Source organism: Plectrocnemia conspersa, unplaced genomic scaffold (genome assembly GCF_051122295.1).
Source record: "Plectrocnemia conspersa isolate PC_06_02 unplaced genomic scaffold, ASM5112229v1 ptg000009l, whole genome shotgun sequence".
Taxonomy (NCBI): domain Eukaryota; kingdom Metazoa; phylum Arthropoda; class Insecta; order Trichoptera; family Polycentropodidae; genus Plectrocnemia; species Plectrocnemia conspersa.
Genome location: NW_028277173.1, coordinates 10,411,250 through 10,425,801, shown reverse-complemented (window position 1 = coordinate 10,425,801; position 14,552 = coordinate 10,411,250). Strand labels below are relative to the sequence as shown.

The following is a 14,552-nucleotide window of genomic DNA, read 5'->3' as shown; positions in this document are numbered from 1 at the left end:
AAGATTGTGGAAATATATCTTTATTTTCCACAATTTTGAACGTATTCCTTAATTATATTTTTATTTTGCAAAATTAAACATATCGTAGACCTGTTTGTATCATACGAACGTCCGATTGAAGCAAAAGATTCACCGCTATCAGAACGTTTTTTAAAAAAAAATTTAATTTAAAAAATTTGTTTTTTTTTAAATGTGCGAAATAGCAAATTGTGCGAAAGTCGAACGTTCAAAAGTCGAGGACCGCCGTACATAAAAATATTAACATATTAATTAATTAAAATCCAGCTGGGCCGAGCACATGATATCAGAAAATTCTCTAATAATGAACTATGTGAATGTGGTTCATCATATAGTATCACATACATATGTATATCATATAATATGTAAATATAAACAAAATAAAATAAAACTGTACTTCGTATTTTCCATTACTATTCAGTCAGACAAATGTGGGTAAGGCCTTACTAAAATGTAACTTAGATCTGAAAAGCTTTTGATATTAAACATAACTAGCGATTGTGAATTTTTTATTATATATATAATATAATTAAAACGCACATAAATGTAGTAGTACACGTGTTTATTAAAATTGTATGTATGTACACATACCGGCAAAATATTAATTATGAATAAAACCACAAATAACTCTTTCAAAAAGTTAAAGAATACAATCATAAAGTAGTGATTTTAATTCACCGTTCCTCCCACCGCGCGCCGACTTTATGAATGAACCGCAGCGCTTTTTAACCGTGAATGAAATTGCTTTTTCCCAAGCCTCGTCATATATTTCATTAATGCACGTACGTACAATAATAAACATATCATACATACACTCACAATACGCGTTTCTTTCGTGTCTTGTATAATATTTTCGCGTTTTTAATTGCGCAATCGCGTGCACCGAGTAAAACGAATCTCTCGTTAACTTAATTGCGCTCAGCCCGGGGTTCGAACCCGCTTCCCGATCGTTTCCTCCTACAAACCATTCACACGGCGGTTGATACGATGCGTGCATCAGGGCTTTTTATAAGCTTTCGAGTCCCGCATCCCGCCGAGTATTAATTAAGCTAAATGAATTATGTACGAAAGGGTCCCGCCGTTAACAGATTAACAGGGCCGCGCGGGCCATCGCGGTTCGCTCCCAGGCTAATTTATGAAAGCGACAGAATTTATTTCTGGTTAATTGCAGTTCGGTCTTCGAGACCGAGGAGGAGACTATTACCGTTGATTTTCCACGGGGCACTTCCGCCACAGACGACGGGGGCGGGCGCCTCTCAATATTTTTCATTGATTATATGGACTAGACTTCTAATTATAACCACACCAAAATTTAGGGCTCTGCTGGTAGAATAATTTCAAAAGTTGCATACTTATTGTATATATTACAGTGAGTATTTTACTGTGAAATTAAATTTTCGCTATTAAAAATGTATCAAACAATTGCTTTATAATTTCACTGGTCGAAATAAATGAAACTGTATTGTTCGGAATATTTTAACCTTAACCATACGCACTAAGCGACGAGAACAAGGCGACGCGCCTGCCTCATACTCAAGGAAAAAATAATGTTTTAGGATGGATGTTACAAATCGATTAAATTTGGTGGACGTTATGGTGACACCATACTTGTTTATATTATACGAAGTCCACCAAATTTATTAGATCTTTTTAGACTTTTTTAATTTATACGATACTTTAAAATATTTTTTTCCTATTTATTGAGATTTTTGTTATTTGTTTAATGCCAATCTATTTGCAGTTTGACACTTGAATCCTATATAAGCTGCAACAAAATCTATTGATTTAATACAATTTATCGATTAAAATATTTGTTTGAAATTATGTCGACCCAAATGCTGAAAATATAGCAGGTGCAATTTTCCATCACACCATGTAGGATAAGAGAATTTTTGGATTTTTACATATAATAGTGGCTTAATTTCTATAGATAGCTCTTCCGACTAGAGTATCTTTAAATATCACTATGATTTATTAATCTTATTTGAAGGCTGCGTTCTTGTTGATACATATTAAAGTAAAACTCTCGATTGAGGTACATAATCTTATCATCAATCAGAATATCTTGTAATTATAAGAGACTAGCCATTATTTTAATTACTCTTTTGCTCTAATCATCTGTAATTTCAATCTCAACATCTCCAAAAGATAAGCCCACGAGATTTCTTTCACAAATAGAAATAAAAAAAACTAGCAATTAAAGCTTTTATGGGACGCTTTAAAATGAGCGGGGTGAGAGTTACGATCTCGGAGACATTGACTACCAACACCAATAATTATAGCCTATAGCCCTCCCATAGTGGGAGGTTCGTTCAACCATACACCTCCGAAGAATGAACGAGAACTTATCTGCGTACCACATCTACGGCCGGTGCATAGATATCCGTATGAATAAAGCAACTCTCGTGTCTATGAATAGTTTCCAGTTTGGTGAATGGGGATGTTCCTGTTATTAATCTAGACTCGTTAGTCCACTATGGAAATTGCAATAGCGTTGAATGAATAACGTTCGCAAAGAAACACTCAAGTGGGATTTCACTTCAGTCGTCCGATTTAATGGACTATCGCTAGATAATTATACGATTTTATTATGCGTGTTCTATGAAGGAGGATAATTAATAATTTACTCTACTTTCGATTTTTTTCGAATCGAAATAAAAATGCCACACCGTCGTACTCCTTTCCCTACCTGTTTCCTGCGTCTCTAATAATTACACACGCTCGCACCAGTAAATTATCTATTACGCCGTCGACATTTTTCTTTCACATCCGCCAATAATTGCGTCTAGAGCGTGAGAATGCAACGTCATTGCGCAACTCTAATAAAGTGCCCTTTTTACTTGCAGTACTCGGCCATCAGGATAGGGCCCGTGGTGAAGAGGGATGTCATGAAGGCTTCGGCCATGCTGGAGCACGAGCCGCAGTATGCTGTGATTTTAGCGTTCGACGTGAAGGTGGAGAGGGATGCTCAAGAGATGGCGGATTCTGTTGGCGTCACCATCTTCCAGGCGGACATCATCTATCACCTGTTCGACAAGTTCATGTCTCATAGAGAAGCGCTGAAAAAGCGCAAGAGGGAGGAGTTTAAACATATAGCAGTATTCCCGTGCAGGTTGAAGGTAAATATATTGTAAATCAATTATTTTTTTAGGGCGACTCAAACACCTAGGCATATAAGTTTTATTGGATACACAATATACTCAATGATGGGGAGGAGGCGCACGGATAATTCATCAATTTTTATTTGTATAATATATTTACGATACAGGTAATATTTTTTTTTCATTTCAGTACCTCTAAATGATCTAGGTTTTTTTGTCTTTCCAATCACCAAACGTTTAATTTTATGAGTTTCAGATATATTTCAGAATATTAATTTAAAAATATGAAATATATTAAAACAAATTAAATTTATTATAAGCACGGATAATCTACAACCGGATAATAGAGAGTACACTGTTTGTAAAAAGACTCACTGAATGTCCAATTAGTCAAAGTATGCGCAAATATATTAATATTATATACATGTTCATAACTTTTGCAAATCGAATCTTTATTGCGAAGGAGCATTGCGGTAATAAAATATTTGTTTATAACTAATGCCATAATATCTTATTTCAGTGCTTCTTGGTTTGTTAACGATTCGATCGATTATTCCCAGTTGTGTTTAATAATAATAAATTTCATCAGTTATGTTATTTTTCAGATATTACCGCAATTCGTGTTCAACTCCCGCGATCCCATTGTCATGGGAGTTATAGTTGAAGCAGGAATCTTAAAAGAGGGCACGCCGATCTGCGTACCCAGCAAAGAGGTGAGCTTGCTTCATTTTTAACCCGTTCGCTCTCATAATTGATTATTTATCAACGTTTGCGTAAAAAGCGATTAACCCGTTCGACGCCGTAGCGGTAAATATAAATTACGGCCGTTCCGATGACATTTATTTCCAGTGGCGAACATAACCGTATCAATGCCAGTTCACCACGTTCCACAATTAAAACACTCTTTTCTAAATTTATTGCGAGTACACCTTGATCAATAATTTAATACGTAACGACTTTCGATCGCCGTTTAACATGTTTTACGCATACACACACTATAAATAATTTTAGTCTGTCAATTTTTACTTCGGGTGAATGGTCGTAATTACTGTTCCGAGGCATCGTGTCACGCGTTGCAGTTTCATGAATGAAAAGCACTTTCGTAACGCGTTATGAACGCGCATGCGAATGCAACGCGAGAGTGAGTAGGGAAGGGGTCAACCATTCATAATACCTTATCTGATAAATTATATTTAAAAATCAAATTATAAAAAAACAGTTGTCACTGTTAACATAATATATATGAAAAAAAATGTGGGCTGGTGTACCATATAAATATGTGGGTGATTAATACCAACAACACAGTGATTCATGTTCAATATATCATTAAAGGACTAACTACTAAAAAAAATCGATGTTTTGTCAAATAGACTCATCTACCGTCACATATTCACTTTGCCTATCTATTGCTTATTAGATTTTTACAATTAACGTCCAAAAACTATTTTTATTTAATTCCAAGCGAGCGAGTAACCTAGTTCAATGGTCAGGGCTTATTTTTTTAATGACTTGCTTATAGATAAAATATTAATATACAGTAAGTTCTCGACTTACGCGGTTAATTCGTTCCAGAAAAATTCGCGTAAGTCGAAAAACGCGTAAGTAGAGGAATACTCATCCGATATGGATTAAATATTGATACATTCCCCCAATCATCCGAACGATACTTAAAATAACTAAATGCCGCCTTCTTGTATGTATACATTAGGTTAAAATGAAAATAAGAGCATTATAAAAATGTATTCTATGTGTAAAATGTCTACAAACATTATAATCTTAACTTTTTTTACAAAATAAAACGAGAAACCTAAAAATAATATTTATACATACATATTCATTAAAATATCATGTCATAATGTCTATACTATTCCATTTCAATATCTTTAGGTGTTGGATTTCTTTTATCTAATAAGAAACCGTACTTATCCAGTGAAGATTGTACACTAGATCTTTTTTTCTCATAATAGATATTTTTATAACAGGAAATAGCGTCCTGAACTGTTTTATTGGCTTTCTCAAACCGATCAATGTCGGGATCTTGTGCTTTTAAACCAGCCATTCCTTGGTCTATCAAATTAAGGCATTCTTTCATTTTTTGTACTCAAATTCTTTTGTTTCTTTGACTTCCTCCTCCGAATCACCGCCGTTGTTTCTATATTCTTCAAGTTCTATTAAATCTTCATTGTTTAATTCCACTCTATGACTTTCTAACAATTCAATGAAATCATTTTCATTTAGATTTAAATTTAATTGGTTTGTCATTTCAACAAGATCATTAATTATGTTATCTTCCTGCATGGGGTCTTCAACAACTTCAAAAAATTGAGGAGTAAGCTTCTTCCAAACGTTTTTCATGATAGACTTTGCAATTTCATTCCAGGCAACACCAATATTTTTAACAGCTTCATAAATATTGTGTTCTTTCAAAAACTGTGAGTGATATATTGTTTTGCCCTTCAGTTACCTTTATGGCATTTCTAAAAGTTGTCCTTAAGTAATATTTTTTAAAGCTTTGTATTAGACCTTGATCCATAGGTTGTATTATAGAGGTCGTATTTGGGGGCAAAAATGCTATTTTGATATGTTCGTGATCACACGGTGGATGTCCTGGTACATTATCAACCAGGAACAAAAATTTACGCGCAAATCTATATCAACATCGATATTATAACAAATTTTAAATTTTCGAAATTTTTAACCGCGTAACTACGAATCCGCGTAAGTAGATACCGCGTAACTCGAGAACCTACTGTACTACTCTTTGCGAATGATCGGGAGTTAGGAATGTGAAGTTTAACTGCTGCAGCATTATGCGACGAACATGTGCTTTCTGCTTAAACTCTGGAACTTACGACCGCGTTAATCAATTTTATCGTGACCGGTAAAGGCTGCACATTCTACACAACAGCAGTTCTTTTTTCTTATATGTACATATATAGCTGTTTTGAAAGTATTTATTACCACACTCGTTGACGTTTATAATAGTGCTTTAAAATCAATTTTAACCAATGTTAGTTATAGGTTATGATTGTTACAGATACTTTTTTATATTTTTATGATTTATTAATTTAATTTATTTAATCGTGACTGGCGTGAATAATCAGTTGGCTCATTGGAATATTTTTCTTTTATATTACATCGTTTTCTATATTTTACAGATCTTCCTAATCTCATTTGATGTGAGTTTTGAAGTAGTATAATCATATGCTCTTAACTGATGTGTCTTCATACTTGCATCTATTACAGGTTATCGGATTTTTTATTATTATTTTGGTACTAAGTTTCATTTTTACTATTCATGCTCCCGAAAAGACTCATTTAGTTGCTGTTATTTGGACTTAATCGTCAACAACGGGTTGCAATTGATATACATTAAAAATAGCTATGTCGAGCATATGATATCAGAAAATCATCTAAGATTATTAATTTTAATTTAAAAAATAAAAAAGCATTTTATTTTAAATATTCCTACTGCTGAAGAAGCTCATTGAATAGCTGTTAATATGGGTTATATTGTCAGCATTGTGTTGTATTTCGAATCTTTCTGCCCTTTTTACTAACTAATGCAGTCACTGTGGATTGTTGTTCATATACCTAGAATGTTTTGAGAAATAATGAAATTCTTTAATTGTTTGATAACTACTTCTTCCATCACCTTTTCTATACAAGGCAACATATGAATTGGTCTCATTTCCTCAACATTTTCACTACTTTTTTTATTTTAGGTATAGGTATAATAGTAGCAATCTTCAAATTATCAAGTATTTCTCCTTCAGAGAGTGTTTAAGTTTCTAGTATTTCCCAAGTTTCTTTAATTATATTTACATATAATTCATCAGTACTGGTTCTTTTTTTTAATTTACAAATTATGGGTATATATCAGTGGCGTACGGTGGGTGTTAATATTGGGTGTGCTATAAAAAATTTAAAAAACGTACATTTTTTCATTTTTATTAGCCGAGGTTTTGGCATGCCTAAACTGTCTTACAGCTTTTTCCCGTATATAAATAAATAAATAAACATCATACCTAATCTAAAATATTATTATATAAAAATATCAAATTTCCAATAAACATAAAATTATAATTATTTATATATAAAATCTAATCTTCTTTCTTTGATCATAAATTTTTCTATCACGCTGTCATAAAAAGTGCTCTTCTTGTTAATATCCATAAGGATCCTTTTTTCTATTCAAATCAAGCTAAGGCCACATAGCTTTTTTTGGCTTTGGGTACTTCGATAACAATTATTAATTCGTTTCAGAGCAGATAATGAGCGTTCTGCTGAAGCAGTACTTCTTGGAAGAGTTATTATTAGTTTGCCTAATTTATCTATTTCCTGAAAACCTGACTCAAGATTATTTGTTTTCATAAATTGTACAAGCTCATGAACAGATTTCTCTGCAAATTCAGGTAAATGATAAAGAACAGCAAGCTCATTTTTTAAACTTATATAATCAAATAATGTTCCATAGAATTGTTGCAGTTTGGTAAGTAATTCATTTGGAAATTTTCCTTTATATTGCTTATATTTTTCTTTCTCCAGTAGGTGAAAAAATTCCAATTTGGACATTGAAGAAAAACGGTATTCAATTTGCTTACATATATTATCAACTATTGTATTAAATAGTTGGCTAAACGCGTGCTTTTCTTCAACAAGCAAATCATTACTCAGTCTTGGATAATTTTCTTCCGTTACATAAGAATCCCATAATGTTTCATAATTATTTTCCTGTTCATGTCTGAGTTGTTGCAAAATTTCGGTAACTTTCTTACAGCAATATAATATGTCAAAAGATTTGGATTGTAAAATGTTGTATAACACATCAGTTTTTCCAAAAAGGTTTGAAAATATGTGGAGAAGTTTTCTTGTTTCAAAATCTTCCAAAAAGCTAAGAAAACCTCGTGCTTTTATTACAGTGTCGGGATCCCATAGTTCACAATTTTTCACGACGTCTCGAAAAAAGTCCGTAAATTCATTTCTGTATTTTTGCACTGTGTTACTTAACCGTGATGTGTGATTCCATCTTGTAGGTGTAACAGAAGGAAGTCTTCTAGCTACAAACTCTTGTAAAGCATTTATTCGTTTGGAAGATTTCGAAAAGAATGCAGACAATCCATTTAAAGTTTGAAAGAATGATTTGCACACTTTTATATTGGAAAGACCTTGTTGTAATGTTAAATTCAACATATGAGCATAGCTGTGTGTAAAAATGGCCAATGGATAAACTTCGAGTACTTTGGCTTGCAAACCATAAATAAATTGGGAAGAGGTGGACGTGGTTTGCCAATTTTGATTATCTTCAATTTAATTTCATAACTTATTTTTGAAAATGGATTATTCAAAATATCTTGAACAGTATTCTTCATCATTATTGGGGTAAATAAAAAAATATAATCTAGAATAGAAAATTAAATATTGATCATATGTAAATAAGATAATAAACTATTTTACGCCAAAATATAAAAAATGAGTGACCTGTTATTGTGATATAATGTAATAAAAAAGCAGCGACGGACGCAAGAGTTTTTGAAGTACGCGCACAAAATTCGAGACCAATTTTACTACTGAGCGCTGCCAGCCGACAGATCGACTTCAGCCGTTAAATCTCGGAACAATTTACTTTAGTCGGCCGCCGCACTCAAGGTCGGCGCGCCACATGTGTAATACATAGCGTGTCGGTCGCGCGGAAACTTTCAGAGCGAATGACAAATATCAATGCATACTATACACTGCATATTAAAATTTTATAATTTTGCATACTACTGTATGCAAAATGATGTCGCTTTATGCCCTAAATTTTCTAAATTTCTAAATTTATATTTTAGATGGTTTTGCGGGTGTGCGCCGCACACCTAGCACACCCTGAATATACGCCCCTGGTATATATGAATTATATATTTGAATTTTTTTTTTATATAAGAACAAAAGATTAAATATTTATATATTAATCGTAAATATAAAAAAATCAATACCAGTCATTAATAATAATATTAACTCGGAAATATGAGTAATTTCTGAAATTTTATCAATCATAAATTATTTTTTTTATATTTGTATGTGACTGCTTTTTTTGGCCGTGCTCAAAAAATCCATACAACATCAATTAATAAATGCGTTTTTTATACACAAACTTATCATTTTACTTCATAAAAAATAATGAACATGTCAATTCAATTCATAAAAGTTAGATTATGTGTCGATCACTATAGAAATATTATATTTTCTACGTGAATCTTTTAAATAGTTGTAGAAATGTTATTTTCTTATCCAATGTTTGTAATAATAAACTAACATCTACTACTGGAACATTAAACTATTCGTGCCAATTTACAAAACCTAAACGTAGCTCAATATTATGTAAGAGTATCGAGAGCGTTCTTAAAAAAAATCGTGTTATAACTTGGATTTTAATATATGGTATTAGTTGAATTACTAGATGCGCTTAGTATAGTTTATGAACACTAGCTGTCGGTACCTCACTATCGTGAGGTACCGATAGCTAGCGAGTGTGCGAATACCGGACCCTCAACTTTTTGGGTTTTAAATATAATTTTTGCTTCGTTCTGATTTTTTTAAACATTTTTTAAAATTTAATGGTTCAAATTGGACATTACTATTTAGGATTTTCAATGATAGACAAAATAGTTCAATCTATAAAAAAGTACTTAACATTTTCAATTCATTTGAAAATAGGTTTACAACTTGACTAAATATTTCCAGAAGAAAACATTTTATATTATTTATTAGATTTACAACGTTAGATTTTATCGTTATATTGAAACTTAGATATTTAATGATACATCTAAATATTGTATATCATTTATGAATAGGTTTAAAACTTGGCTAGATAATAATAAATTAAAAATTGTACTATGAAATTTCAATACAGCGAAGCTCACGGAACCAATGAATAAATTTTGGTATACTGAAAATTCGTTATATTGAACGTAAGGAAGATGATATATTTTATTTTTAATTATCACATTACTACAACATCGAAATAACCTCTTATAAGGTTGACAGATAGTTTTTTGCCCATTTTTAAGGATACTGTATGAAACAATAAAATTTGTGAAAAAAATGTTTTATAAAAAAAGTTTGAGGGTCAGCGAAACACCTGTAATGTCGCTTTTGAACACATCTGTCACACACCACGTCAAGAACGAACTGAATTTGGAGAAATATTGTGTAAAGTTGCAACGTCATTCTTAAATTCAGATCAAAATATTTCGTTATACTGAGATCAGTCTTCGTTATAATGAAAACATTTTGTATGCAAGTTTTTCGGGGACAAATTAAAGATTCGTTATACTGGGAATTTTGTTATTTCGGTATTCGTTACAAAGAGATTTCGTTGTAATATTTTTTAAAATAGGTTTGTAACTTTACTAAATATTATTAAAACAAAAAATATCAAAATGTTTTCAACATAAAAAATAATATTAAAACGTAACATTTTGTATCATTTAAAAGTAGGTTTACAGTTTAATAAATAATAATAATAATAAATAGCATCGGTTACACATCCGCTCAAAAATATTACTGATATGAAAAAATATTTTGTTACACCTTACTAACGCTACAACACAATCGATCATATATAGTTAGTGCAATGTGAGTGATTATAAGTCATTAATTGTGTTTTAGCGTATTTTATGTGTTTGAGTGCCAGTTTTAACGCTGCATAACACAATTATATCATAAATTTAAATTTTCGTAATAAAAAAGTTTTTTGGTGACATCATAAGTTACTTTATAATTTTAAAAAAATATTTCTATGTTTTATGTGTAAATATAAAAGTCAGTTTTTAATTACATTTACTAATGAGAAAGAAACAATAAACTAAAGATATCAAGCACCTAATCTGTTACTTTAGACCAAAAGTGCGATTTAAAAATATTAATAATTTTGAAACCTTTGTCTTTTTTGATTAAAAAATATTTTGATTTACATATTTTTTAAAGTAAATGTTTTTCTGCGCAGCATTATATATTTTAATAATTAATGAGTGTAAAAAGTTTTCACTATATTTAAAATTAATAATGAACTAATGATATTTAAAATCTATAATAAATTATTAATATTTAAAATCCATAATAAAATAAAAAATATTTTTAATGTTGAAAAAAATATTTTGAATAAATCTTGAAATTTTATTCTGAAACTTTTAATTTAAAAAATATTTAAATTAGTGTTATACATTTTTGTGTAGTTTAGTTTCAAAGGCGTCAGTAAGATGGATTTTTGCAATACTGTGCGCTTAGTAGTTGGTTGGTAATGAATAGTACTTATTTTGAAACTTTGCCCCTTTTTGTTTAAAATATTTTTTAAAGCAAAGTTTTAAAAATTCTCTAAAAACTAAAACTTTAAATTGCCAACGTTCGCCAAAATTTAGGTACATATTTTTTCTGTATAGAGAAGTTAATACATATCCACATTATTTATACTATATTTTAAATCTGTAAACTAAAAAAATATTTTAAAAAACATTTTTTTTTGTATTTGATGATTTTTATACATATTTTAATCAATTTTATACAATTTAAATCGTTAAAATAAATTTCACTCGTTAAAATCAATTTCGCTCGTTAAAATCAATTTAGTTCGTTCTCAAGCGCGGGACTTCCCAAATTTGCTTTGACAGTTCTGTCACATCTGGCAAGAAATATGTTATAATCGTGGCATTTTTGTTACAAAGTGACAATTGAAGATGATTCAAGTGATGCAGCATTTGAAATTATAGACAAAACTATAAATTGCGGGTGTGCCAGTAAGTGTTTAGTTATAAATGAATAATATAACACGGTTATTCTAACAAAATTACTATTGACTTTCCAGGATCTAATATTAAAAGACAAACAGCGGTGATTTGGCAATTAAAGGTATACATACCGAAGTTAATTAAACATATTACAATGCTAGTAATAATAAAAAATATATGACATATTGTGACAATTTTGTAGAAGATGAAAAGATGCCAATCTACGTGTTTAATCCTCTACAGTACATCCATCAATTGTGTTCTTCGGTTGTCGTTTAAATTTAATTTATGGATTATATTAGTAGTAATAATGTGTTCAATGTTTACTCTTGATAAGAGTCTTATTGTTTCTTAATTATTTTTCAGAAGCAATGATGGAACAATTTGATGACCTATATGGCTACAACGTAGAATTGGTATATATAAACAAAGAGTTAATCTTCTCGTGTTGAAGTCACTGTCAGCAAGTAATATCTTTTTATAAAGAACATACTACATAAGTTTGATGTAACTGAATATCTTAAATTTGGCTATTCAGAAAGAGGAATGATGGCACAGAACAAAAATTGTACCTATTTTGCCACATCGGAATTAAAAATAACCCACTCTTAGATATTTTGGCTATCGATTATTCCAGGTATGCAATCACATATTTATAATCATTGTAAAATGTCGTTTATTAGATAACATCCAAGAAACTACACATTTATAAGCTGTCCGACAGCGCCGATTTGATCGACGTTAACTTTCAATCCTCACATACTAAGGATATATTACACGTTCATGTTTAAAACATTACTGGTTAATTTAAAATTCTTAAAATCTAACGTATATATGTATTAAATCGGAAAGCAATGATAATGTTTATGTAATATAAAAGTAAAACTCACTTTTCGGCCTCGGAGCCCAGCGACGGGATTTCAAAATTTGAAGATTTCATTACAAAGATTGTTTTATGATTGTTTATCTAATTTAATCAATGTATTCTTCTTATCCTCAACACATTATGTATATATTTAATTTTCATAGTTATAACACATCTAGTTAATTTGCAATCCGATTATTTATAAAAGCAAAAACTCACTTTTAGGCCTCGGAGCCCGTCGCCGGGAATTCAAAATTTGAAAATTTCATTACGAAGATTATTTCATGATTGTTTATCTAGTTTAATCAATGTATTCTTCTAATCCTCAACACATTATGTATATATTTCATTTTTATTCAGTCAAATGACGAATTAATGAAAATTATTGTCGCGTAGCAAAATTTTATTATTAAATAATAATTATTTAAAAGTGTTGTCACGGTACTATCTATGTGAATTTGAATGCTTATTTTTCATTGGTCGACGCTATTTGAATATTTGAATGCTTATTTTTGATTGGTCGAAACAACAGAACGCATTGCCGGCGGCTCGAAAATCAATCGGAACAAATTCAATTTTAATTTTTATTATTATTTATTATTATAATTAAATATATTTCCTTTGTTTACGTGTATTGTTACACACTGTTAATACAAAGCGATACGATTTACAGAGTAGATAATTGAACGGAGAATGTTTCGTTTAAAGTTATGCGCGTCCGGAAGCGACGGCGGAAGCGGATTAGAACAATTATATATAAGATAGCTATTCTTGGTGTGACAGGAATTATTTCATATTTTTTTTAAATTGTGATTTCTTCTTGCTCCACCTCATTTCCATACACTCACGCCTGACAATGTGTCAAATTGCACTCTCGGCTAGAATCGCCGACGCAGCGACCGTAAACTTTCTTTAAAATTTTCTCGTCCGTTGCTCTCGACCATTTTCCACACCCATACAGAGCGTAATTACGCGTGGTGTATTTTTTTTATTATCTCCACACACAAAGTAAACATTTCGAAATAACTCAACCACCTACAACCGCGCACACCACACACAAAACGGGAATCGAACTGCTTGCCTCCAGTTCTCTTCCAGCTTTCTTCGACGCCCATGCTACTTACTATACGCTCACGTGGGCTCCAAAGAGCTCCAAGTAGCAGATCGTGGGATTGATTCTTGTCGTGTTGGTGTGTGCCCAGGAGTACGCCCTCGGCATCGCGAGGTGATTGCTCTACCTTTTCTACGTGTGGGACTCATTATGCGGCCGACAGGTACGCGAGGCACATCTTGCGTAGGATAAGAATATGAGAGACACCTTCGCATCGCGATGCGGAGGAGACGGAGATATAATTACAGAAGCGACGAGTGACTGATCGAGAGCAGTCGTATGACTGAAACCACGTCAATTAAGCAAAGCTATCACATGAAAGTATGGGCGGAATATATATTGTATTATTTTTAAAGCATCATCATTTTATGCTCCATAAATTGTCTAAAGCTACTTATTGTTATTTTTTCATCCACCATAATCCAAAATTATGCATAATCTATACATATCCCATCTTCCCACGGACTTGATGACTGAGTAACGATCGGCAAACTCCGAGCCGGAGGCTAGTTGTGAAATATCCCTTCCAGTGTCTTACCTACCTGAGCAGCGCCAACGACAGGTGCTTCCTAAACTATTTTTTTTTTGTTTCGCTTTATTTAACCAAATTCTGGTAGCCGAGGTATCAATTTCTATATCCGAACGTTTTCCCATCGCGTGACTAGGACCATTTTGTGAACGCTCGTAGT

General features: G+C 31.7%; 1 protein-coding gene and 1 long non-coding RNA gene across 3 annotated transcripts in view; both read left to right on the top strand.

The window, feature by feature from the left end:
• eIF5B (eukaryotic translation initiation factor 5B) overlaps nt 1-14,552 on the top strand; it is a 78,082-nt gene that overhangs the window by 15,133 nt on the left and 48,397 nt on the right. The window contains exons 13-14 of one of the 2 annotated variants that reach the window (XR_015810770.1): nt 2,865-3,286; nt 3,376-3,514. Coding sequence is in view for 1 of the 2 variants with exons in the window: in XM_088192921.1 (XP_088049047.1) it covers nt 2,865-3,137; nt 3,725-3,832 (381 nt within the window). In the remaining variant the exon portion in view is untranslated. Of the gene's footprint in view, nt 1-2,864; nt 3,287-3,375; nt 3,515-3,724; nt 3,833-14,552 lie in introns of those variants that run through there. The other variant, XM_088192921.1, reaches the window with a different exon arrangement.
• Nucleotides 9,592-13,510, top strand: LOC148231885 (uncharacterized). The gene is made up of 3 exons (XR_015810628.1): nt 9,592-11,896; nt 11,965-12,008; nt 12,090-13,510. It is a non-coding gene; the product is annotated as an uncharacterized LOC148231885 (long non-coding RNA).